The 25,339-nt window shown below is 36.0% G+C and overlaps 3 protein-coding genes across 11 annotated transcripts in view; 1 reads left to right on the plus strand and 2 right to left on the minus strand.

Annotated features, from left to right (window-relative positions):
* LOC124186390 (aryl hydrocarbon receptor nuclear translocator-like protein 1) overlaps positions 1 to 13,100 on the plus strand; it is a 61,191-nt gene extending 48,091 nt beyond the window's left edge. For 6 of the 9 annotated variants that reach the window (XM_046578052.1, XM_046578054.1, XM_046578057.1 and 3 more), the window contains 7 exons: positions 2,324 to 2,567; positions 4,373 to 4,511; positions 5,138 to 5,256; positions 5,330 to 5,412; positions 5,673 to 5,821; positions 9,489 to 9,636; positions 10,467 to 13,100. In XM_046578052.1, the coding sequence (XP_046434008.1) occupies positions 2,324 to 2,567; positions 4,373 to 4,511; positions 5,138 to 5,256; positions 5,330 to 5,412; positions 5,673 to 5,821; positions 9,489 to 9,636; positions 10,467 to 10,651 (1,067 nt within the window). In that variant the 3' untranslated portion in view covers positions 10,652 to 13,100. Of the gene's footprint in view, positions 1 to 2,323; positions 2,568 to 4,372; positions 4,512 to 5,137; positions 5,262 to 5,329; positions 5,413 to 5,672; positions 5,822 to 9,488; positions 9,637 to 10,466 lie in introns of those variants that run through there. The other 3 variants (XR_006871650.1, XR_006871651.1, XM_046578058.1) reach the window with 2 other exon arrangements.
* A 4,509-nt stretch (positions 13,101 to 17,609) lies between these two features.
* On the minus strand, positions 17,610 to 21,097 carry LOC124186352 (DNA-directed RNA polymerase I subunit RPA43). The gene is made up of 4 exons (XM_046577978.1): positions 20,566 to 21,097; positions 20,252 to 20,394; positions 19,615 to 19,810; positions 17,610 to 19,523 (listed from the first exon to the last, which is right to left on the minus strand). The coding sequence occupies exons 1-4, from the start codon at positions 20,754 to 20,756 to the stop codon at positions 18,566 to 18,568; spliced, it is 1,488 nt and encodes a 495-aa protein (XP_046433934.1). The 5' UTR covers positions 20,757 to 21,097; the 3' UTR covers positions 17,610 to 18,565.
* A 2,056-nt stretch (positions 21,098 to 23,153) lies between these two features.
* LOC124186617 lies at positions 23,154 to 24,765 on the minus strand. Its single transcript, XM_046578456.1, has 4 exons — positions 24,532 to 24,765; positions 24,231 to 24,328; positions 23,936 to 24,139; positions 23,154 to 23,574 (listed from the first exon to the last, which is right to left on the minus strand). Exons 1-4 carry the CDS (start codon positions 24,556 to 24,558, stop codon positions 23,154 to 23,156), a joined length of 750 nt encoding a protein of 249 aa, XP_046434412.1. The 5' UTR covers positions 24,559 to 24,765.
* Positions 24,766 to 25,339: the final 574 nt, after the last annotated feature.

Raw genomic sequence — 25,339 nt, forward strand, 5'->3', positions numbered from 1 at the left:
AGTTCACGGGTCTGTATTCAAAGACATCTCTTCTCATCTTTTAAGTACAATCTCAACGTATTCAGGGAATATGTCGTATATTTTTGAACCTACCTTGTCTCAATGCGTGAATGTTGCGAATATAAAAAAAAAAGACTATATGTTTTTCTGAACTGAAGTTCTACGATATTCGACAAAAAATAGTACCCATAATTAATTCTGAACAAGGAAGTCATTCTACGTCTTCACCTATGAGGAACTACGAAATTACACGAAAACTTCTGTTCGTTAAGAGAAAGTCATTCTACAACGTCATGTATAAGAAACTACTAAATTACAGGAAAATTTTTGTTCATTAACTACCAACACGTATTAATAATTCCCTGAATAGATGCAGAGATTTTCGTAGAAATAGTGGGAATCTTGTTCTACCAGAAAAGTTCTTTTCAGAGGGAACAATGCACTGTGCATTCGCACCCTTGTCTCGCATCGCTTACTAGCACAATGTGCAACGCATGATTGAGCAATGAAAAATACGACGACGGAACAGAATGTGCCTTGTACTCAATGAAACAGTCTCCCTTTCTCTAAGGACACGCGCGTCTGGCTCTACCTTTCAGTTTCGGGTCTACCTAACCGAATATCGACTTACGTTTGTATGAAATCAAAGGTACGAGGTACAGTTGATGCTCTTTTTTGAGCTATCAAAGGGTGGCCCGAACTTTACGCAAGATTTGAATTTCCCGCCATTTGTGCGGTAAAATGTTGCCACTAAGAAACAAGAGACAGCGTGACAGCTGACGGTTCAGAGTTAGTAAAAATGGAGCGCTAAACGAAAGAACAACGCGTTTTTTATTCTTCAGAAGTGTTTTTGAAACTTTTGGGATTTTTACGCAGGATAATAAAGGTGCACTTTTATTTCAGAAATAATAGTATTTTTATTGAATAATGAAATAATTTGAATAGTGGTTACAGGAGAGGTTATGTTTATGATCTTGTCCGTTACACGGCATAGAGAGTACTACCTCTCAAGAGCCTACAAAAGAAAACAAAGGAAGGGAAAGATCATAACAGTGGATTATATCTCATGCCACTGGTGGCGCCACTTCCTTAACGATAGTAGACTTTTGCTCTCTAGCGGGAACTTCTTACTACTCAATATTCCAACAAAAACAATGAAGGTTTGGCAGCTACAGTTCCCAATGTTCGTACAAAATATGGTGGGAATAGTTATTTCACTTCATCGACTGTGAAGAGATTGATTGAAAAATTTGGTAACGCACCATATTTAATAATCCTGAACTGTCAGCTGACACGCTGTCTTTTGAGTTTTGGTGGCAACACTTTACCGCGCAAATGGCGCAAAATTCAAATCTCGCGTGAATTTCGGGACACCTTTTACATCCACTTCATTCCATTCTCCCGGGTTTTATAATTTTTCAACACTGACATTATTATTTTGTCGTCGTTTCCAACACCGCCAACAGTCTATCTGAATCTGAGATACCATTTCTCTTATGGTTTTCAAGACATGTTGGATGAAAACCTTCCAATAATCTGGAAAAAACCATGAATTCAAGCACTCTAGATTAGCTGGCTTAACATTTTTCACTCGGTGCGGGAACAGCGTTGATTCGATTACGATCCGTAGTCCTTTCGACATTGGACATTACCGATCATTAGTTAGGAATTCTTCATTCTTTAGTCACGTTTGATCGTTGACAATTGTGGCGGTAACGGATGTCGGTTCTAATGATATGCATCGCCCAAACGAATGGTCACTAGCACCATGATTTCTTGCAGATTAACTTGAGAGACGATTTTTAGAAAATTAAACGGCCCCAACGCAACAGAATTCTCTAGAAAACTTGACAATTTTCTGTTTTACCGTGTTTTCGTAGAATATCGTAAAAATAATTCTCATCAGGGTCGCCTTTGCCTCTGACGCTGCAAACTTCACAACCATCAAAAATCGCCCATTTTCCACACTCGTAACATAATACACTAATTTTTCGTGTAAATTCGCACTGTCGTCGATAGCTATTGGAAAATGTCCTCACGACGTCAGCGCCTGGTTATCGGCGCCATTTTATCACCACATAACCTAAGTTTTCAATTTCAATGGAGCCAAATCGTATTTATCGGAGTTTCAAATTACTCACGTGATACAAATAAATTGAACGTAATCAATAATATGCCTGTTCTACCATCAATACGCGAAAAAACACGGTCAACGGTCATCTGTCAGCCTGGTTCCATTAGTTTCATTTTTGCCCACCAGATGACGCTTTGCAAAGTGATAATCCCAATACCTAACAATTGTAAACCTTGATACTCGTTCCAGATTGTAAGTATTGCGTCATTCAGTGCACCGGATACTTGAAGACTTGGGCTACGGCGAAAATCGGACTTGAAGAGCAGGAAGGCGAAGGCGACGGAGAAGCGTGCAATCTTTCCTGCCTCGTTGCGGTAGGTCGAGTTCAACCGCCACTTCCGGCGTTCTCTGCACCCCGAAGACCACATTTGAGAACGATACAGTTCGTGTCGCGTCACGCCGTGGATGGAATATTTTTATCCGTCGATCAGAGGTCAGTAGCTAAGAATGACCAAAAATAATCGATTATTTTTTGCCGAATTAATCGTGTATAACGGATTATTTTTCCTCATAATCGGTTTTTGTTTTCTACTCCCATGAGTGACGCAATACAATATCAATTCATGTGATTAAGTATCAATTATTACCATTTTCTTACTTACTGACGTACCTATTTGACGTAACGAGTAAAATATAAATGATGCAGTTTGACTTGAAATTGAAAAATATAATATTTTCAACGAAGTTATAAATCATCAAAAAACTTTTGCGCTATTAAGACTATATACTTACTGAAATTTACGAAATTTTGGTTTCATATGCACCGTTTCCAAAATAATTGATTAATCAAATCATATTTGCCGATTCAATCGAGACGTGTTCGATTATTTTTTTGAACGCGATTAATCGATGCATCGATTATTTTTAGCTTAGCGGTCATTGCTAGACTCACTACACCATATATTGAACCGAACACTATACTTCGAACTTTGGAATATTGAATTATCTCAGATGAACCGATCAAACACGTATGACTGCCATAAACTAAATTCTCACTTGCTGTCGATGAATTACCACGTTATTTATTCGGTAACGATAAAAGAGTGTTAAAAGCTTGTATGATTCAATTCTTCCACCTGGTATTAAAAATCCCAAATTGTAAAACTTTTACATACGAGCTGTTTGCGACACAAACAGCGTCAATTTTTTATTTCGGTAGATGATAACTATCCGCTGATATTGATCGGGTTTTTTTGCCTGAAAGCAGCAAATTTTACTTTTGCTTTTACTTCGGAAATGTGTTTGCATTGCAGAAATAAAATTTGCTAAATCTTCGTGGCAGGATATGTTTTAAATCTGATTTTGAGAGATCGCTTTCGAAATTCAAAGTTTTTCAAATCAGATGACATGAAATAGTTGTCGATTTTTCTTGTAAATTTGTTACCTATGACCCGCATTCAACGATGCGGACTTCGATTCCGGAAGCATTTTGCAGAGAATCAAATCGTCTACAAAATTATTATCATTACGCTGACAATGAGAAGAATTCAGTAAAACAGGTATCGTTAAAACAAACTGTTTGAATATTGTTGGAGTTACTAAATACGAGGTAAACGTAACCATTTTGCGATATTGTGGATCCTTTTTTGGTAATTCCAACGCAAAATCAGTTTCTTCGGTTTACTCTACTTTTTTAGTTAAATAAGGGCTTTAACACCAATTTATTGCTGCACAAGTATTTATTGCAACAAAATATAGTAACATTGATCGTAATGGGAAAGAATAGTAACAGATACTAGACATTCCGGTAACAGCTACAAGACTAATTTTCATATTGTACCCAGAACTATATTCTGTGATTGTGGTACCAAAAATGAAAATAGTCAAGTACTGAACGGTAACCGGAACTAAAAATTTCTCTCAGTACTGGATTTCTGTTGTGAAGTCATTCGTTCAGCCACTAAAATTAAGAAATGAATTTTTACGTCAAATTGACTTTCGGAGCTTACAACTTTTGCACCGTTTGATCTACGGATTTCATAGTGTTATGAAACGCGGCTGACTGGCAATAAAAGGAATCAAAATACCTGTTCAAGACATATATTTCTTTGATCAGATTGATGCAAGCGGAAAAAAAAAAAAAAATGTTACTCCACATCGAAAAACCTTAGTATGATCAATGCTATTGCAGGCACGAAGAGAATTTTCATATTTTTTTTTCAATTCTGAGAATGAGTCAAAACACTCGTGAATTTTAATAGCACATGATTACAACTTATTATACTTTTCGGATTTTAGAGTCACACTGGTGCTCGGCTTTCTTCCTCAAGAACTGTTAGGAACGAATATTTACGAGTATTACCACCGCGATGATATTTCGCACCTCGCAGAGTCCCACAAAGCGGCTCTCCAGACACGGGAAAAAGTGACCACGCAGGTGAATAATCAAGCATGTATTTTATCCCGCCGTTAAGGGAAGGGGATAAAACTTGGACGGTCCAAAACCATACCCATTTTTATGAGTTTCCTTTTAAATCGAACGAAAACACTTGGACCAGTTTGAGTTTGAGAGCATCATTATTTACAGTTTTAAGAAAATTTTTTTACTTTTTCATCGATATTAATAACAAAATGGCGGTATCGCGCACGTAAGTAGCGAACGATGCCGAACTCGAGGGCGTTTCCGGTGGCGCAGTTCCTGACATAACTGTCCAGCTTGTAACAGATGGAAAATTTTTTTGAGTCAAAAACACGTTTTCGGGTTTGAATTCGAAGCTGAAATGTTAAAAAAAAAAAATATGAACGTACACGATTATGGAAAATAATTTTTCATTAAATTTGTATAAAAGAAATCTTGGAATTGGAATTCAAAAATCTAGACACGATATCGAATCGATAAACAAGTTTCAAAGATTGTGTCAAAATTTCACGTTGATCGGATAAAAAATTGACCAAGAAATATCGCCCACCAGATTAAAACTCGTCGTTCGTTACTTGTATGCGCCATGACGCCGTTTTGTTATTAATTTAAATGAAAAAATTGTAAATCGTTTATTCCATTAGGTGTACAGGTTCAGGAGCAAAGAGGCCACTTTCGTCCGAATGCAGTCCGAGTTGAAGTCTTTTCGAAATCCTTGGACGAAAGACGTCGAGTCGCTGATAGCTAAGAACTCGGCAATTTTGTAAGGTGTTCGAACATTGAAATCTCCCAATTTTTTACTACGACAATGAATAATTTGAAATTTCATTTCTCAGTTCCGACGCGAGGCAAGTCGAAAGTAGCGCGGCAAAATCCGAGGACTCCAACGTTCAGGGAAACTACGATTATCTCGCCCAAAGTAATTATGACATCAAATCCACTGATTCATCAGGTATCAATCGAATATCTACTCCGTATCTCGAGGTAGATAATCCAGGCAATCCGCATGAATTTGACCATCCTTGACGCTTTGATAGTCAGCAATGTAAAATTTACCACTTTTCCAATACTTCACGGTGTTCAAATTTCACTTCTGCATGTTCCGACACTCGGATATGGTAATAAAAGGAATGAAAACGGTGGTTTTTTGATCACCACTATACGATTTTTCAAATCCAGGTAACGGTGGATTAGAAAGACTGATCCAAAATCACATAGAGGTGAGTAAAATCGGTCGACAAATAGCCGAGGAAGCCTTGGACTCGCAACGGAAGGGTGAGGAATTCTCACCAGATCCCGGATCGGAGCCTACTTCCGGAAATACGGAGGTAAATTGTCTTGGTATAACGTGAAATGCACGTAACGCATGAATTTCTCTTGACGATTTTTCATAAAAATCAGCTAGCCGCCAAAGTAATTTCTAATTTTTAAATATGTGAAACTTGGAGTGACCAACTTTCAACACATAAAATTTCAAAGTCGGTTGACGTACAAATAACAGAAAAAACGGACTCGGAAATTCAAATTTTTATCCCATGCCTTATGGTAAAATCATTTTTGAAGCGCTTTTATTTAATAATTTTCTTACGTAAACATTTTGAATTCCTCCCAGGAATGAGCCAAATATGTCACAGATTATGACGATGATAAATAATACGAAAAAAGATTGGATTTACCAAGATTTTTACAAGATTTTCAATGTTTACGGCAAAAGTTATGTTACGAAGTACGTGTTAATTTTGCAATATTCGGAAGAATTGCCTCGTTCTTGGCAGTCAAAGAGTCTTCATAATCATTCTTATACGGTACCCTGTGAAAAATGCACCAAACCATAACAGATACTTTCCAATTTGCTTAAAATTGTGAAAAAAAACAACGGCTCCAATGTTTTTGGGGTCGCTGATTACAAACCATACGTCCAAAGTTTGAATTTCAGGATGGCTTATCCAATATGGACAGAAAGATTATGAAAAGTCGTCTGATTTCTATGAAAATTGGTTATCCGATATTATCAAGGTCATTGATTTCCAAGTCATGGTTAACTGGCCCGTTTTTCGACAATACGAAAATACAGACAATTGAATATCAGCGTCTGCGCGGCGATGGTTTTGAATATAAACTAAGGATTCGTCAGAAGTTTGTATATGATGGTGGTGCATAATTCAAAAGTAGGCTAAAATTTAATTTTCGTTCTTGGAAAACTAGAGAATAGTTTCGTTCCAAATATCGGCTGAATCGCCGGTCAAATCTGGTAAAATAGGTAAAGTTTCGTCCAAAAAACAATGCTCTTTCCACTTTTACAGAGTACCAATTTAGTAAGATACCACGAAAAAATTCAAGGTGGCCTTTGACTTTTGAGAAATGTGTAGGACAACTTTTGAGGTAATCGATCATAAATTATTCGAAATACTTAGCGCTCACCGCACACCCCACCATACGCAGAAATAGCTCAATTGGATTGTCTTCGAATCGAAAAATACAACCCGAGCACAAAAAATTCAAAAAATCTACCCGAGAAATTTTTTACAAAGTCAAAATATATTTCAGAAATCGCTTACGAACGTTAGTTTTCGAATTTTTGCTACTCATATATATTATATGTGGAATACTTCTTTCGAGACTTCGAAATTATCATAAAGAATAATGAACTTTTACGATTGAAGCAAAGTTGCAAGAAATGAATTAGTTTCAATATACACAATGGATTTTAGTAATAATTGATGTTCCAGTGAATAAACAATTGTTTCATCGTTAGGCTTAGTTACGAATTACTTTGAAAATTTTTTAATATTTTATCAATTGATAACAATGGATTAACTTCATTATTATGAATTAATTTCACCATTATGCATTGCTTCAAAAATTAGCGTCGTATTATTGATTTGATCGTTAATCATGCATTAATCTGACAGTTTATTAATCATTCATTAACACGCTTTTTATGCTGCTTTTTGTAACGGATGAGAACTAAAACATGGAGACTTACGCAAAAATCTTGTCCCCTTCGCGAAAGTTCATGGAAAATAACTGCAGTCGCATTTCTAGAAGATCTACCGTTCGAGAAATTATAACCATTCCGGTTACCATTACGAGAAATTCAACTTTTTTTTCAATATACCATACCCGCCATTTTGAATTTGCGAATTTCGACCATGGATTCAAAATCAAAGACCTTAAGAATTTCGTATAGCCAATTTTCATGAAAATCTGACAACTTTTCGCATTCTACCTGTCCATACTGGAGCAGCTGGTTTTTTCACAATTTTAAGCGGATTGTAAATTTGTGACACTCGATCAGACCTCCTGTACACTTTAACTCTAACGAAAAGAGTACCGAGCCGAAGAATCATTTTAAGAAGGTTTCCACTAGTATAGGTGGTGAAAAAGTTGGTGAACTTTGGAAATTTATATCTCGTCATATCTAGTCAGGATTTATTTCAATGCTTGATTAACTAAAGTATATAGATCGCGTCACACCTGAAAATTTTAAAAAAATTATAATCCACTAATACGAAGCTTTGCCATTGCCAACTATTTCGCTCGATGATGTGAAGTTTTGCGGTGCCCGCGATATCTCAAAAACGGTTCAACCGATCAACTGCAAATTTGGAGATGGTATTTTTGAATATAATTATATTCTACTTGCCACGACTATAATTTTTCTTGCCCCCCTCTGAATTAAATTGGCAGAGCCATTTTTGAGATATCGTGAATACTGCAAAGCATCTCACCGAGATAGTTGACGTTATTGTCAATAACAATGCTTCCGATTGATTGATTCATTCTTCCGCATATACTTGCCCTCTTTTTATAGATAACAACAATCAATTTCAGTATGAAAGTTTTCCCAATCGACACGCAGAAATAAATTTCAATTTTTTAATAATCGATGTTTAAAATGGAAGTTTGAATAAAGAATCGCAACATCGATTGTATCGTAAACGAATTTTTTTCTTTTGTTGATTAGATAATTCCGAGTTCATAGTCAATTTGATCAGTATATTTTCAATCAATATTAAATATTATACGAATTTTACTTTGGAAATTGCAAGTAGAATGGTAGTTTTGGTGCCCGGTCTAGTCTTGAATCTCCAGCTCCTGGATTTACTACAAGAAAATCAAACAATTATCAAAATGTAATCTCATCATCGTCACGCAGATTAAGATTACGTCTCCTCAAACTACATATTAACGTTTCAAAAAACACTCAGAATTCTACAGCTATATATAACCAATCGAATTAAATAATTACCTTCACCTTTAGAAAACATTGCTATACGACTGGTGATCTCTACAACGATTAACGGTGTATATCACCTTTTTTATATTCTTCAATGAATTACAACACAAAATTATGTTACAAAAATAAGAAACTACTAATCACGGTGTACAAATTATTTAAATGAGTCTTATTGTTAATGTATGAATTACATTGGATGGATCGCATGGTGTGTACACAGAAATATTATATTTTTATTCACATTGTATGTTACGATTGAATTAAATGTTACTAGAGCCAGCAGGCGGTTTTAAGGGATGTAAAGCAATCCGCTTCTCCCAGCTACTCATATTTACCAACTTTTCTTTTAAATTAACAATAAGGACGAACATTTCGTACGCATTGATTAGTGGTTTCTAATTTTTTTAAATCGATTTCAATAAACAATCGTTCCGAGAAAGACCCCCACTCGGGCCGAAACGTTAACAAAAATTTTATTACCGTATATTGACCTTCGTTATATCCAAGAATGCAACTCTGTTCATCATATTGCGGTCAAGAATTACCTTTTCACATAATTATTCTACTTTACTCAATTGATACACTGAGAAATAAGAGGGCTAACCAGAATAATAAAACAAAATAAAGTGAAATATACGAGTATCGTTAACAGTCAAGTTATAAATTCCCAATTCTCATCTATTTTTTCAACCGTCCATTGACGATTTCGTCGAAATTCTACTCAGCGATGTATAACTTATTCCATCAACTCACAGGCGCAAATATCGACGACAGTTTTCCCCGAAGGAGTAATAGACATATCGGTACCCGGAGTCGGAAGTGACAACAGCAACAGTGATTTGACGCCATCTTTTACCCAGATAAGAAACAACGTCCAATTGAGCAGCATATCTAACGATCAAGGTTGCAATTCAATCTCTTTATTCTAAAGATGTAGAAGAAAAGTTTTTTTTGTTTTTTTTTTACGCAATAATAATGCCAAAAAATTTATTCCGATATTTTGACTACCAATTATTGCTGAAATGTACTTCTTGGCGCTGTAATTATCGCGTGAGACAAATTATTTTTTTTGCGATGTTTGTATCTAGCACTGCGTGTAGAAATGCGCATTTTTACATCAGAGATACGTACACTGAGAGAAATTTTTAGTTCCGGTTACCGCTCAGTCCTTGAATATTTTCATTTTTTACCACAATATAAAAATATAGTTCTAGGTAGAAAATGAAAATTAGTTTCATAACTGTTTTCCAGAAAGTCTAGTATCCGTTTCTATTCTTTCTCATTACGATCACTGTTACTATATTTTCTTGTAACAGTTGCGAAAATTTAATGCTTGGGCAACAATAAATTGACGTCAAAGCCTTGTTTAACTAAAAAAGTAGAGTAAACCTCACAAACAGATTTTGCGTTGGAATTACCAAAAAAGGATCGACAATAGCGCAAAATGGTTACGCGTACCTCGTTTTTCGTAATTCCAACAACATTCAAACAGTTTTTTTCAAAGATACTTGTTTTACTGAATTTTTCTAGTTACTATAACAAATGAATTTTTTTTCAGTTCAGACTTTGTTAACAATCGACATAAGTGACGGTTCACCCTTTCGAGAAAGTGACTGTAGCATTGTAAAGAAACTACACCAATGATGCCACGAAGGACACTTTACTTCGAAGTTTAACATTTCTTTCAACATCAATTACCGCCGGCTGTCAACTTTCTATTTTACCATTTTCAGGAGTTTCGCCCGACGAAAGTATGATGGAGATGATCGGCGACTCCATTATCAACGAATCTCCAAATCCGACACTGACTGATGGCAACGACGAGGCAGCGATGGCTGTTATCATGAGTCTCCTCGAGGCTGGCGCAGGTTTAGGAGGTCCGGTAGATTTTTCTGGGCTACCCTGGCCGCTTCCATAAGTTAAGACTGTATTTTAACGTATGTAAATGTGATAACTTCATGTACCGAAAATAGTGCAATTTTCAAGAAGGATTGTCGCTGTGCGCTTACCGCGTTTGCAAAGGTGTTTGAGTACTTTTTACATCGCGCCAAAACGAGCTCGGCTCACTTCAGAGTAATACTCTTAATGGTAAAAATGTTACGATGTTCAAAGTTGTACAGGCGACGATAGATAATTGTAATTGTAATATAAGTATAGATTTATGCGTATGCGTGCGCGTGTGTGTGCGTGCGTGTGTTTATTAAAACAAGTGTCGCCTGTACCATATCAGGTCTTTGCGATTCGGTGATTATTAATTTTTCCCATAATTCGATTTTTCGATTTTGCAGTTAATCGGTTCTTCAATTAATTGAAAATCATTCCGCTTAGCGAATCATTTCTTAATTTAATCGATTCGTCGGTTTATTTGGTTGCTTTTCCGATAAACCAATCAATCGAGTGTTATATTTATTTGTACAATAGAAAATTATTGCAACACGCGATGAATTTTTATGACAAAAGCGAAATAGGGTGATCTCCATAAATGTGTAAGTACTTAATTAGTAATCATGACCATACATGTGTAAATATATAGATAATATGTGTATACGTACATAAATATGTATGCAGTATATTATGTATAGTGCGCTGTCAAGTGATGCATACCTGATTATATTATAGGGATTACGAATAGTTGATGATTGCTGAATATTAAGCCGGATTGAATTTTTTACTCTTTGTGTAATTTATACTTCTAAGAAAATGTCCCTTCTAGTTTTATTTAGCAAATTGAATAAAATCTTTCTTTTCTTAATTCTTTCCGTTTTTTGACAAGTTCATTTTTATTTTTACTTCAAATGTCAATGAATAAATTGGATCGGATTTTAAATGCAAAGTGCTGATTATCTGCGAATAGTTGTCATTACGTAATAATTACTCAAAATAGATGTTGTATGTGAACCCTGAAAAAACTTTTTTCTCCACATATCTGTAAAATCAAATATTTTATACGTCAAAATATGTCTTTACTTTCATGCCAACCCTTTTTAATATTTTTTAACATGACTTGACTAGTTCTGTAAGGTCGTTTTTCCGTTATTTTTTATTTATTTAAATTTACCTAGTTCTTTTTTTTCAAAATTCTTATCTGGTCGGAATATCTTCTAATTTCTATTACGAGAAGTTCGCAGAAAAAAATTTTAGCAGGGAAATAATATTATGGAATATTTTGAATGCAAGAAAAAAATACGTCTAAAGACACAAATTCCCTATCCAAACCTGAAATAATTTGTAAGGTTTTTTTTTGGCGCATGTACACTCTCGAATAACTTAATGTTACGCATTGTATAATTGAGCGTAAGTTATCTAACAATACGTCCAATTTTACGTGCTCTCAGTGACACCTTCGTTGCTTCTCAACTTTATAATCATCGGAGATCACCGACTTTCCGCACTTGTAACACAATGCACCATTCTCACGCAATGACCTTTATGCAAAATAAGATTGTCCACGCTTTCATGTAGATATTAAACAAATATCGATAAAAATAAGACATCCTTAATACACTGTGAAAAAGAATCGTTCTTTCGAAAAAGATTACTTGATGAAGGTAAAAAAAAAAAAATCAAACAATATGTTGCTGCGAATGAGGCAACGAAAGATTTTGTGGAATCAACTAGCCAGTGTAGGTTTTGGGAAATAATTAAAGATTTGACGAGATCAAGTAAAATTAAGTTCGAGCATCAATAGTATATTGTGTTATGAGTGCGGAAAGTAGGCAATTTCCGATAACGATTAGCGTTAAGTTTGCAGCGTAATATTAAGTTATTCGACAATGCGCATGCGTCAAAGGAAGCCTTTGTGTGCAAAGTGTAACATTATGATAGTACGCGTGCCCAAATCTTGTTTTACCGCATTGTTTGGAAATTGGACATCTTACGCATGTTCCACAGGCTAAAAAAATTGAACCTTCCAAGCAGGTGTCAGGAGAAATATTTTTTTCGCCACCCGCAAAATAACGTAATTTTTTCTCAGTTAAATAAATTGCTATGAGTCTCTTTCAGGAAGACGTTTCTACCGAATTATTCATCTTTGCAAAATTACGTCGAAGACGAACACCAGATTTATCTAAATGAAAGATGAGGTCAACTTATCTGTAAGATGATTAATTTAGTTAAAATTATCTGAATTACGTACAACACTGCTTACAAAGAATATCGAACGATGTCAGTTTAAGTTTGCGAAATTTCGTAGGCATAATTAATATAACCTCACGATCTGTTATTGTTGACAATTCGAGTATTCGATGTTACATGCAAGTTTAGTCGTATAGTTATGTTAACCAAGTTATACCGAAGTTAGTATCTTTTATCGTAAGTAAATTATTATAAGCAGACATGTATTACAATAAATAAGTTGATAAGCGTTATCACTGGAATACAGCGTGATTGGTAAAACCCGCACCATCATGTTTCAGTTAATTCATCAAAAACTAAGCCTTAGATGTCTGGAACCAAATTTAAGGGTTGACTCGTGGTTAAACCACTTTTAAATGGGAGCCATTCGATGTCAGCTAATGAGTATTAATTAAGAAACTATTCAACACTTAAAATTGCTCGAAGGCACTGCGGGCTTATTTCCAATAAGAAATAGACTAGTACCAAATAGCATGCGCTTTACCAATCGCGTTGTACAGCGCATAATTGTGCTACTTATAATATTTGACGAATGGATAATTGTAAATGGTAATTCTTTGCGTGTACAATAATTACAGAGGACTAAGGCTGTGAACAGTGGTTCTATTTCACCGATTTCAATCGAGTTCAACATAGCAAGGTGATTAATATCCGTTTGTCTGTATTTAAAATACTAATAATGGAGTAGTACTTACAGTAATGTCAATATCGCACATTATGTATAACTTCCCAGACAGCACACTTGTCGTCTGAAAGATGTCTAAAATAACATTAATAACAACAACAAGAACAACAACGACGACAGCAACAACAAAAATAATAATAGTAATCACTACCAACACCCGTTATAACTGATGGCTGTCTAACGTCCTTGGCCTGAGTCGATTAGAAGCAGACGAAATCGACACCAGCGCTTCGATAGCCTCAATGGAACTAACGAATCACGTGGTTTACTGTGTACGTACATTGGTTAAAGTGACAGAACCACGTGACTAAATCTGTTTCTGATTGGCCATCAACCACGTGACCCGTTAGTTTAACTTCGGGTATTACAGGGCTAGTGTCAGTTTTTGGGGCTTCTAATCGGCAAAAGCTGCTCTGTGCTGCAAGCATAGGAGTCAGCCATCCAGCTAATATAGAGATTAGTCCCGGTGCTACAGACGATAGGGTATATCTAACGTCCCCATAAGCCGTTAGGCTTGTGCGGGGTACAGGAGGGAATGAATTAGCGATCATCATTATGCCTATGCAGCGGTCTCAAGGTGTTTAATAGAAACGCACGCGTTCGCAGGACGAGGAAAACTACAGAAAACCTTGCCCAAGTATAAGCAGACCCGATTTGAACTTTAGCTCGCCGATTCGGTGCCTGAATGACGTGACCGTTTCAGAATTTTTGGGAGTTGTCGCTTAGGTTGAGGTCCCGCACGCTGCGCTACTATATGATCGGTAAAAGACGCCCTATGTTAATTCGGAAAGATGTCATTCAGTTTTGCCTGAGAGACACCTAAAAGATGTCTACAAGATGGCGAATGTAACATTTCGTGATTTCTCTTCGCTGTCAAAGATAAGATATTTTGAAGAAATCCTTTGCTGGACGGCCTATTATAAGGGCGTCTCGAATAATAAGATGTCATTTGTTTGAGGTTATGAAGACAGTCGTTTTCTTTTACACCAATTTCCTGATACACATCGATACAATGTTATGTTATGATTCAAGTTGATCAAACGCAAAGTGAAATGTATACCGCATAGCATTGGTTCGATCGACTCCACCCAGGCTAACAAATTCCTGTAACAAGAAAGCATCTAATTCTCAATAATTGATACAAATATCCCGATTTGCGTGAATTACAAAGGTTAGGTGAGCAACGACAGTGAACTAAGACAGTGTGTGGAATATCTGAAGGTGTTCATTGACTTGAGATACCGAATGTTGTACTCAACGAAAGGGACACCCAGACAGTACAAAACTTAAAGTCGTGAACAAGATGTCTGACGGATGTGTGATGCCCCATTTTCTGACGCCTAAAACATATCTTCTTGCCTAAAAAATGTCCGTGGGGCCTTGTAGACTTGAAAAAATGACGCATAAGATATAAGACATCCTTTACGCGTCCTCTGACGACTTCAAGTTTTGGGCTGTTTGGGCGCTTATTAATCATAAATGCTCATTTTCTCGTTGAATGTTTCGTAGATCACAATGAATCAAATAAAAAAATACCGACTACGAACGACGCGCTGAGTCTGGATTTTTATGGGCAGTAAAATGCTGAAGCAATATTTTGTTACCCAGGAAAATTCAGATTGAGATCGAGACGGCCAAAGGTAGGTTTGTTGGACTTCTGTATGGACAGCGCGCGATCTGTTTGAATCATCGAGCTCATGCCTCATACACAGCTCGATGATTGTATTCGAGATGCAGATCAATCCAACGGTGAGAAAGCACGTGAAGAAAATTAGGCTTCGAAGCGTTTTAAATACGTCTTTTCGACAAATCAAAATCCATATCTTCGAATCGTCCTAGGGAAGGCACTTTTATGATAACTTTTTGCTTTGTCTGAAAGACAACTTTGCAATATGTGTGTTGTCTAAGTTGCTTTCGAATGATGATAACTATTCCTATGACTCATTATGTGTGTAATGAAAGAATAAGTACAGAGGTGAGTTATTGTTATTTCGACAAATGTACATTCAACTTTTTTGGATGAATTTTTGTCGAAAAATATCCCTCGATGTTGTAACGTTAAATTGCTGTTACCCTCAGTTGAGCACTTACCGTTGACACTTTCGCGCAATTCCCTAACTAGCCTGAATTTAATTAAATAATAGAAAATGATACTCTTTGGGTATCAGACGCTTCAGCGTCAAATTTTAGCCAAAAAGGAACGGCACGATAGGATAATAATCAAGGAATTCATTGTACGGGGTTGGCTAGGCTAAAGTACTTAATTAACGCGAACTGGTAGCGTGGCGGTAGTTAAAGGCAGCTAGCGATAAATAAATAAATAAGCTCCAGTCAAAGGAAATTAACAGGTCAATTAGTCGAATATTGTTGATTGAATTTAAAAGTTTCAAGTCAGTTAAGTAAAGTTTACAAGAGTTAACAATAATTCACTAGGTTTTATTCAACAAGTGAACAACAATTAATAGCTCGGACAATATTGGCTCGCGTTATTATTGAAAGTATAAAGTGAAACGATACATAGCTCTTAACAAAAGATGACAACTGGCAGGGAAAATTCGACATATAGGTCGATCGGTATAAGCGATGTAATAAAAATAATCTACTCAAAATTACACGTCACTGGGCGACGTGATTTTACCAACTTTTCCAAGAATGTACAGTAATTATTAGTCTCTTGATTGGAAATGAGAGAGTACGAACCACACTAGAGATCGATAGTTGTCGAACTTGACGATAGCTCGGAGCTGTAGTGACAAAAGAAATAGACAAAATTTGCGGTAGATGGTAATTGACAAAGTGACAAGAGAGATTGAAGTTAATTAACAATTCACAAAAATCGGCAACTTCGAGGAGAGATTATCAAACAAAGTACATTGCGGAAGCCAATTTACGAGAGGATTTTCAATAGACAGTCGAACTCATGAATTACGATACTTAAAAATTCAGGAAACAATTCACAGAGAAATTTTTGCATAAAAATTACAAGAAATTACGAGATACTACGTGAGATTACGATATTTTAGAAAATATGCAGAACACATCTTATTATAGCAAAATTACAGATGACACAAAGATACGGTATTGCGAAGAATTGGGTGAGACATTACAGAGAATCAGGTAATGATACATAATCGCTAGAAGAAAATAGAAAAAGATACGGTAGTATTCGGCGGCTTAATCTACGTTCCGACGTATTTCAACTCGTACTCCAATTAGGAACTCGATTTACGATAAAAATTCATGCACAATCGCAAATAAAAAATAATAGGCGGTACAGGAAATAAAATATAATACAAGCACTACTGGTACAGGAAATTCACAAAAATAAAAAAATGAAAAGAAAGGAAAGATAAAAGATAGCTCAAAATACTATAGAAATTACATAAGCAGTCTAAGAGAGAACTGCGAGAAAATCAGAGAAATTCAGATGTATGAGAGACTTATTTGGTAGTTAAGAAGTCGCTCAAGGATACGGAATTAATTGATCAAGGAAATGATGCAGTTACACAACGGCTTGCAATTAGTGCAAATCGGAGTCGTGGACCATTATTGACAAAGATATTGGCATCACGCGATTCATCCAAAAGATAATTAACATCGAGTTTACAAGGAATAAGTTATAACTAGTAGTTTACTGTCTAACTTGTATCGAGTTCGCTTGAAATATCCCGCAAAGGACACGTTTAACGCGAGTTTCCTTTACTTGCGTGCCCTTGTGACGGCTTGTTCTAAAACGCCACGTTACAATTCATACATGAGAGTTTGTCAAGATCTTCAAATTTTTTACCAAAAATATCGTTCCATCCGGGTATTTACATGTACGAAATACCGATTTAATTTTTTGCTATAGATTTGCAAGTTGTACGTCTTTCCGGTAATAGAATTTTTTGAAAATCTTTACACAATCTTCAAATCAGTACGAGTTTTAACTATTACTTGTATACATGGATAATCTATTTCCGACATCATCCTTTTGTCGAAAACTTATGATTCACAATTTCTTTAGCTTCGCTAACCAAGTATAAGGTTGTGAAATGAATGCAGTTTACGAATTTCATTCAGATTATTAAAATAAATTTTGTACTAAATTCTGTAGGTTTGGCTGATATCATTCAGTAAGTACAGTCATTTTCACGATTATGATACAATATTAGTCACTTAAAGATAAGCATGATAATTTACAATTTTCGGCATGATACAACAGTTCACTATATTCTATATAAGATTTCACAAGTCGTTTTCACAAAGTGTGAAAACTTGATTAAGGGTTTCGTATCACACGAATTAGGAAGTATAGTATAAAATATGAATATAAATACACTTGAAAAGGTGTAATATATCTGTTTAATTATCGTTTAATCTTTTTTATTAAATAATTTTCACGTATATATACATTAGGCAAAGGCAAAGAATTACTGTAACCAGGTTCTGAGCGTACAGAAAATAAAAACCGTGCACGTGCGATTGTTTGTAATTCTTCCAGATCTTACGCTTTGCAAATAAAACTCTGTTTCTCGTCGGGGTACTTAAAACTGCGTGAAAATTCATCATATGTAATTCTATACTGCACGTATTATTTGGCTACATATTGCGTGTTCCTGATTTATTCATCTCACATCCGAAATTTGTGTAAATAATTAAGGGGCGCCCTGGTCGATTTCGACGTTGTCGTATATATCTCTAAATATCGAAGTCCGCGTACATTAAATGCGGAAAAGTGCTATTCTATACACAATTGTGATATAAAAACACGCCAACATATTTTCATTCGACGCAGAAATAAAGAAATGACTCGGATTCTACAAAATCGAAATAGTAAATTTGTGGAATTCGTGCCATATTTTTATTTCAGAACCAAATAAAATGCATTGGAGTATTTTTGTTCAGAGTTGTGTATAGAATGGGGCTGTTAAGCCCAGTTTTCGCGTTCAAGGTACGCGGATTTCAGTAATTAGATAATTAGAGATACATACAATATCGAAATCAATCAGGGCGCCCCCTTAAGCTGTAGCTTCAAGTTTCTAACGATATTGCTTCGGTTTTGATTTTATGTTTCTTCTTACTCTTGTTCTCGCTAAAATCATTCTCTATTCTTATATTTCCGTTCGGCATGCTTATATCGGATTCATTTTCCAATGCAAAAACTTCAAGTTTCACTTTATGTTTTTTTTTTCTTCTTTCATTTGGCAGTTCACTTTGCTTTGTTTTATTTACATCAGACTCTGCTTCAGATGATAAGACTTCAGCTTTTATTTTGTGCATTTTCGTACTTTGCTCGTTGCCTGATTCAGTTTTCATCTGATAAGCATTTCGCTCATACATATCTGACTCAATATCGCAATATGTTACTTCAACTTCGGCTTTAGTTTTCAAACTTTTTTTTACACAAGTTTTATCATCGATATGTTCTCTTTTCAATTTCTTAGATTTTGGAGGCAAAGTTTCTTCAACCACATCACTGTTTTCTGAAATATGCCTTACACTTTTCTCCAGTTCTGCAGAAGTTTCTTCCATCTTAACTTTATTCCTCTTTTTCTTTTTCGTAGGAACTTCATCTCTGTTAGTTTCTTTCTTCAATATTTTGGATTTTGGATACAATTCGTCGTCAATATCTCTGTCCTCATTGATCGGATCCTCCCCGTACAAATCAAGCTTAATTTCTGGGAATGAAATATTAGTTTTAGCCTTGTGTTTCTCCATCTTCTTCACGTGAATTTCATCCTCGCTGTCATCATTTTCCAACTCTTTCAGCTTTCTGGGCAATAATTTTTCGTCAATATCACTATCATCCCTCGTGTGAATAACTTTATTTACTCTGCTTTTACGATCGACAACAAATTCATTAGAATCTTCTTCACCCTCTTCGTCACTGTATGAAAATTTTATTGCATTTGGCTTGGCTACAGGTTCATCATCTTCGTCGACAGCCTCAAAGGTATCGTCCAATGGCTTACAATTCCGCAAATAATTCCTGTGACAAATAAAGTGAATTTATGTCAATCTATTTCAATTCTATTCAAGCAATCATTCGCTATCATAGCAGACACGAAACTGTTACTTACTCAGCATCCATAGAACCTCTAATATATGGCAATCTGCCTTTGAGTTCCAAATACGTTATGGTAAATCTAACTTCTTGTCCTATCTGGGTATAAAAACCTGGCCAATTTTCATCTTCGTCTGGTCTTGGTATAGACACATTGAACACTTTATTCAGTAATATGCCGACATGATCTTGGCTCTTTTTATTGACAATGCCTAAAAAAAATTATTTATACGCCAATCACATACTTTGGTACAAAATAGGAAAAAAATAAGTCAAAGCATATCATTTGCTACTCACATTTATGATTCAGAAATTAATTTTGCAGGACTGATTACATGAGTAAGAAAATTAAACCCAGCCACTTACGGCGATATTTTTTGAAAATGTGTTGCTCAATTCATGATGCAAACTAACGATGCAAAATCATGAAAATAGTCAAGTGTTCGGACATGATTTTTCTCCACAGCTGCACGATTATTAAGTTTGTTCAGAACTTAATTTTATTAGCTTTCAGAGATATTTTCCCTTGTCAAGTGTTATTAGCAAAAGAAATTTTAATATATTGGTTACTCAGAACCTGAGAACTCATTGATTTTCTTCAATTTCAAAAAACAACAACTTTCCGTATTTTTTGATGTATCGGCTAGAGGTACCTTTTAATTCATCTCCAATGTTGGGTCTGAAGATGTAGAAGTCAGCTTCAATATCAACGTGAATGAAGCATGCGTCGTTCAGGATTGTTGCCACTTTATTTAATATTTTTGGATTCTTGTAAGACAGAATAATTCCATTTAATCTGAAACAAATGAGAAAACATTCATTGTCAATATCTATTGAAATATATCGATAGTTACATATTAATCTTGTTTTACACGCTAAAAGCTGGACTAAACCCTTAGATATAAAATTTACACTCTAGGAATGAATTCATGATACTTCAATTATTTAACTATTCGATGTGGCTTACTTTGCATCGTAGGAGTTTAACGTAGAGCCCAAAATTTCCTTCAGCGCAGTGTTCAAATTACTAAGATGGAACGGATGGAGTCCCATGTGTTTTTTAGATCGTTCGAAATAGACGTGTGAATCCTCGTCTTCGAGGAGTCCTCTCAACTCCAACTGTGTCCACGTCTTTGCATCGATCACTTTACCTGCCATTTCGCGCGATATGTTGGGAGAACTCAGTACTCACGTCTTTTTACCACCGTATAATGTATTTTCACTTATTTTGTACCCGAATCACATGTAGTGCACATCAATAGCTTCTGCCGCCGTTGATTTTCATAACCTAACTTATTTCACGACACCCACATTACACCGAGCATGGAGACTAGAGTACAGTCTCCATGGCACCGAGCTACAATCAGTACATCTGCGATTTCGCTCTTCAGTCATGGATTGGAAAACCTGCTAGTCGGACTTGCGTGTCGAAAACATCGAATAGCTACTTCTTATGTGAACAGCGGGTCCGAATGCATTCTGCAATTTCAGCACAGCCAACCTGTACCGACTGTCATTATTTGTTGTCTAAAAATCTCAAGCACTATACTCGATAAGAAGGGTCGAGGCATACGGGCAAAAGAATAGTATACATTTTGGTGCAGTTACGGGTCGATAAAATTAACATTCAATACCGCTCGGATGATAAAATAAGATTTTCATTACTCCGTGGTAGATGTCACAGTTATGCCCACTGATCTCTATATTATCCCTGGTCTACACATACGCTTTAAGTGGGGTCTTAAAGTGCTCCATTAAAGCTGATGTGTAGCCGAGTTTATATGAACTTTAAGCGCCTCCCACTTAAAGATTTTCTGAATCCCACTTAAGCTCAATTTTCATCGAGAAGTAGTGCCAACCAGCCCCCTGGCAAACGGTGCTAAAAGTGGTTCGCAAAATGTCCCTCAATTCTGCCGCCAATTTCTACCACTAGTGGCGCTAGTAGTTACCTGACGAGCTTGCGCGCGGTCAGCGAGGGCAGCGAGCATGTAAGAAGTCTACTACTAGCGCCACGTAGAGGAACTAAAAAACGGGGACAAGACGCGTACAATTTTTTAGTATACAAGCAGTGGTGAGTGTCAGGGGGCTGGTGTCAACCGTACCGACATGACAGATATATTGAAATCTCGCGTGGTTTGAACCCGTTCTTTGTTCTTTGTGCTTTGTTCTTTTCTTCGGTCGACATTTTGTCGTAACCAAGTTTGGTACATATTTATTACTTGAACAATTATTGATATGAAAATATAATCCATGTCGAAGTATCATCAGGGTTTGCAACAAACAAAATGCGTTTCAAATTACAGATGAGAGGTGTGTTGATTATAAGCTATTCAAAAAATAGAAAATAAAAGATAGATAGGTGATTATTAATTAATGAATAAAATTACGGAGAACATTGCATTATATTGCTTCAGATATTGTGTTACTGAGGTTATAAACACTAACTGACAATTCTTATGTTCTTCTCGTTACTCCGTTCGATGGCTAACAAGGCTTTCTAATAACTTTCAATTGCTACACAGTTCTTGTTTTAAATTCGTTGAGCCAACACAGTTGCAGGCTTACCAACTCGAAATAAATTTTTGTCATTAAAGTATTGTGTGTAGCTGAGTACACACTTTATCCCAAACAGACTTGACATACTGACTTTAAGACCCCCACTTAAAGTCTATGTGTCGACCAGGCATTAGTGGGTGCTTTCCATTTACTGACTCAAATCGACTTGTGTCGCTATTTCTGGTGTAACCGGCCAATCTGGGCAAAGGAATACACCAGAAATAGCGACACAAGTCGACTTGAGTCAGTAAATGGAAAGCACCATCAGTGAAAGCACCTACTAAGAACTTGTCCCCAGTTTTGGGGTAACGCAAGAATTGTCTGATTGCGATTTAAGCGCCTCTTACGAAAATAAGTGAAATTTCCGTTACAAATTGTAAAAAAAGAAGGGCGGTGATCGTAACCTATTCGCTGTGAGCCTTGCTCGTGCCGCCACCTAGCGGTTTCAAAAGCTAAATAGCCGGCGTGTTAATTTACATTAGAGGCATACTGATAAATATCCAAATCAGCAAAATATTATCAAATAAGTGATATTTCCACTGTAACAGTGAAGTAAAAAGTTGAAAATGATAACGAGTTGAAACTCCAGTAGTATGTAGCAATATAATATTAATAAATACACAATGAAAACCACTACCTTTTACGAATAAAGGTTTTTATTATTCTACTTGATAGTTTTTGTTTTATTAGAAAAAATTGGTGGCTGTAAATTTACTAAGCCGAAGATAACATGAATAATATTACCGATGCAAAAGAACAAATGTTCTGGAATTTTATACAAAATTTGATATGTTTTAAGTCGTTGCATAATTCTTTCTACATGAATTCGAACTCTTGCGATGTTGTAAGTCAGATCTGTTTCTTCTTTCGAAAATTCTGATTTTTTTTCCAAAAATGGCGGCATAATAAGTAATACTCGTTTACCACTTGCATCAATGATAGATCTGATTTCAGGAAAACCTTTATCTGCTAAAACCACATCACCATCTTCCAATGAATCTACCAAATTCGATTCAATAGTTGATTGGTTAATTGGGAATCACCTTTTCTACCGCCAGCAACTTTCGATTTGAAACAGATGAACCCAGATGGTGTGATTCCAATTAGTACTTTTGCTGTAAAACCTTTCTTATAATGAAAGTAACAGTAAATACGGTCGTCAACACTTGACGGAACATCTATCTTGAATTCAGTGCAGTCTATGATAACCCGAGTATTAGAGTACTGAGGTTTAAAACATTCCGGCATAGTTTTCTGTACGGCAGCTCTACTTGGCCAAAACACTAAATTTGCAGTTGACGAATTCAAATATTGTAAAGTTGAAAAGAATATCTTGGAGATAGTTGACCGATGTAAACCAAAGAAAATTGCTATGGCTGAAAATGTCAGTCCAGTTTTTATTTTCACTAAAAAAATTAAAAGCCTCTGTTCTCTTGTTATTGTAGATCTTTCCGATGGGTTTTCAGTTTTAGATAATAAAAAATTAAAGTTCTGGAAGTTCACTCCAGCAATATCTAATAAATCTTCATCGGTCTTAATAGATGGAAAACGACAGAAACTACGCTGTTTTCTATTTTGTTCAACTGCAGCCTCGTTAAAACCAACCGACTTATCTACTCTATCTGTTAACGATGTACCGCATTGTACCTCTTCATCTTTCATTTTTTTTCCTATTCACAATAGTTTTGAGAGTGGCAATTTCCGGTATTTCAGTTTGAACTTCAGCATCGCAGTAGTTAGTCATGTAAATATATCTGTTACAAGTGAATGCTTTTGTTTGTTCGATACCAGCAGAACTTACAAAATCTACTTGACACTCTTGATCACTTTTTAAAATTACTTCGGCACTGCTTATATCCATAGGTTCACGTCCACTATTATTGACAACATTGTTGGGGTCGTTATTAACTTGATTTCCAGTATCACAATTCACTCCGATGTTACGCTTGTGAAGAGTCTTTCTTCGGTTCATGAGTCGATTGTACCTATAATCAATAGATACATAGGTTACTATATAAATATCGATGTATATATTATTCAATTTTATAATTATTTTTTTACTTCTCATACATTTACCTGCTCGAAACAGCTCTTTCATTTACTTGCTTTGCATGATAAACTGGAGGGAATAGAGTTGGCGCGTAGCTTGGACTCGCAGGATCATCTGATTTTTTCTTGCCAATGAAATTAGCATTACATATTAAATGATGAGTTTTTGGACTCCACTTTGAACCATCAGGACAGTAAAAAACAATAATACTTATGTATTTATATATTGTTTCATGCAGATAGCATAACAGTTCACCTATTGATATAGTTGGCTTGATTTTAAAAATATAGAAAACTAAGGCATCGAAAGTAAAGTTATGTTACTTACTTTTTTCTTTTCACAGCAGCAATCCATTTTTGCCTTTGAACTATTTTATGTGATGCAGTTGGAAACTTGTAAAATATACAATCACTAGTTTTACCGTTATTTTTGCAGTTAACAACACAACAAGTGTAATTCCACATACCGTCTATTGTTTCTCATACAAAATGCTATCACAACACACGCTGGCTCAACTCACTACTCGCCACCCCGCGCGCTGCGATCGTTTCGCAGCTCCCCTCCAAGCAGCGGCTCACAGCGAATAAGCCTCCGTACTATAAGCATACTCTGTAAATTCGTAAAATACGCATTTGAATCGAGTGAAAACCAGTGATAACCGATTAATTGCTTTTCCAATCTCAACCGACATTAAATCCGACGAAAGGGTGGCAAAGCGCGAATCGCAAGATCATAGGGGGCAGCGGGGAGAGCGCTATACGGACTTACACCGCAAGAGGCACTTAAATCGCGCCTTGACAATTCATCTTACCTTGCCCCAAAAATCGGACCAACTTTTGAGCCGAGCGCTGTTTGATTATTGTCTCCCTCCTATTCACTTAAATGTATGTAGAATTAACATTGAAGTCACACAAGCCAAATACATTTTCTACATCTCTGCCCCATAGAATGGTCAGAAGTTACTGCGATGCCACTTTATACTGCGGTAACTACGCCAACTAAGGAAAGCCCAGCTCAGCGTCCTTTACGCACGAAATTATTGTTAATCCTTATTTTCGTATACTAACCTCAATATTGTATGGAAATAGTCCTGCAAAAGAGAATCAAAAAATTCTCTCGTCCATGGACTCTAGCG

The sequence above is a fragment of the Neodiprion fabricii genome, chromosome 7 (assembly GCF_021155785.1).
Source record: "Neodiprion fabricii isolate iyNeoFabr1 chromosome 7, iyNeoFabr1.1, whole genome shotgun sequence".
NCBI lineage: Eukaryota > Metazoa > Arthropoda > Insecta > Hymenoptera > Diprionidae > Neodiprion > Neodiprion fabricii.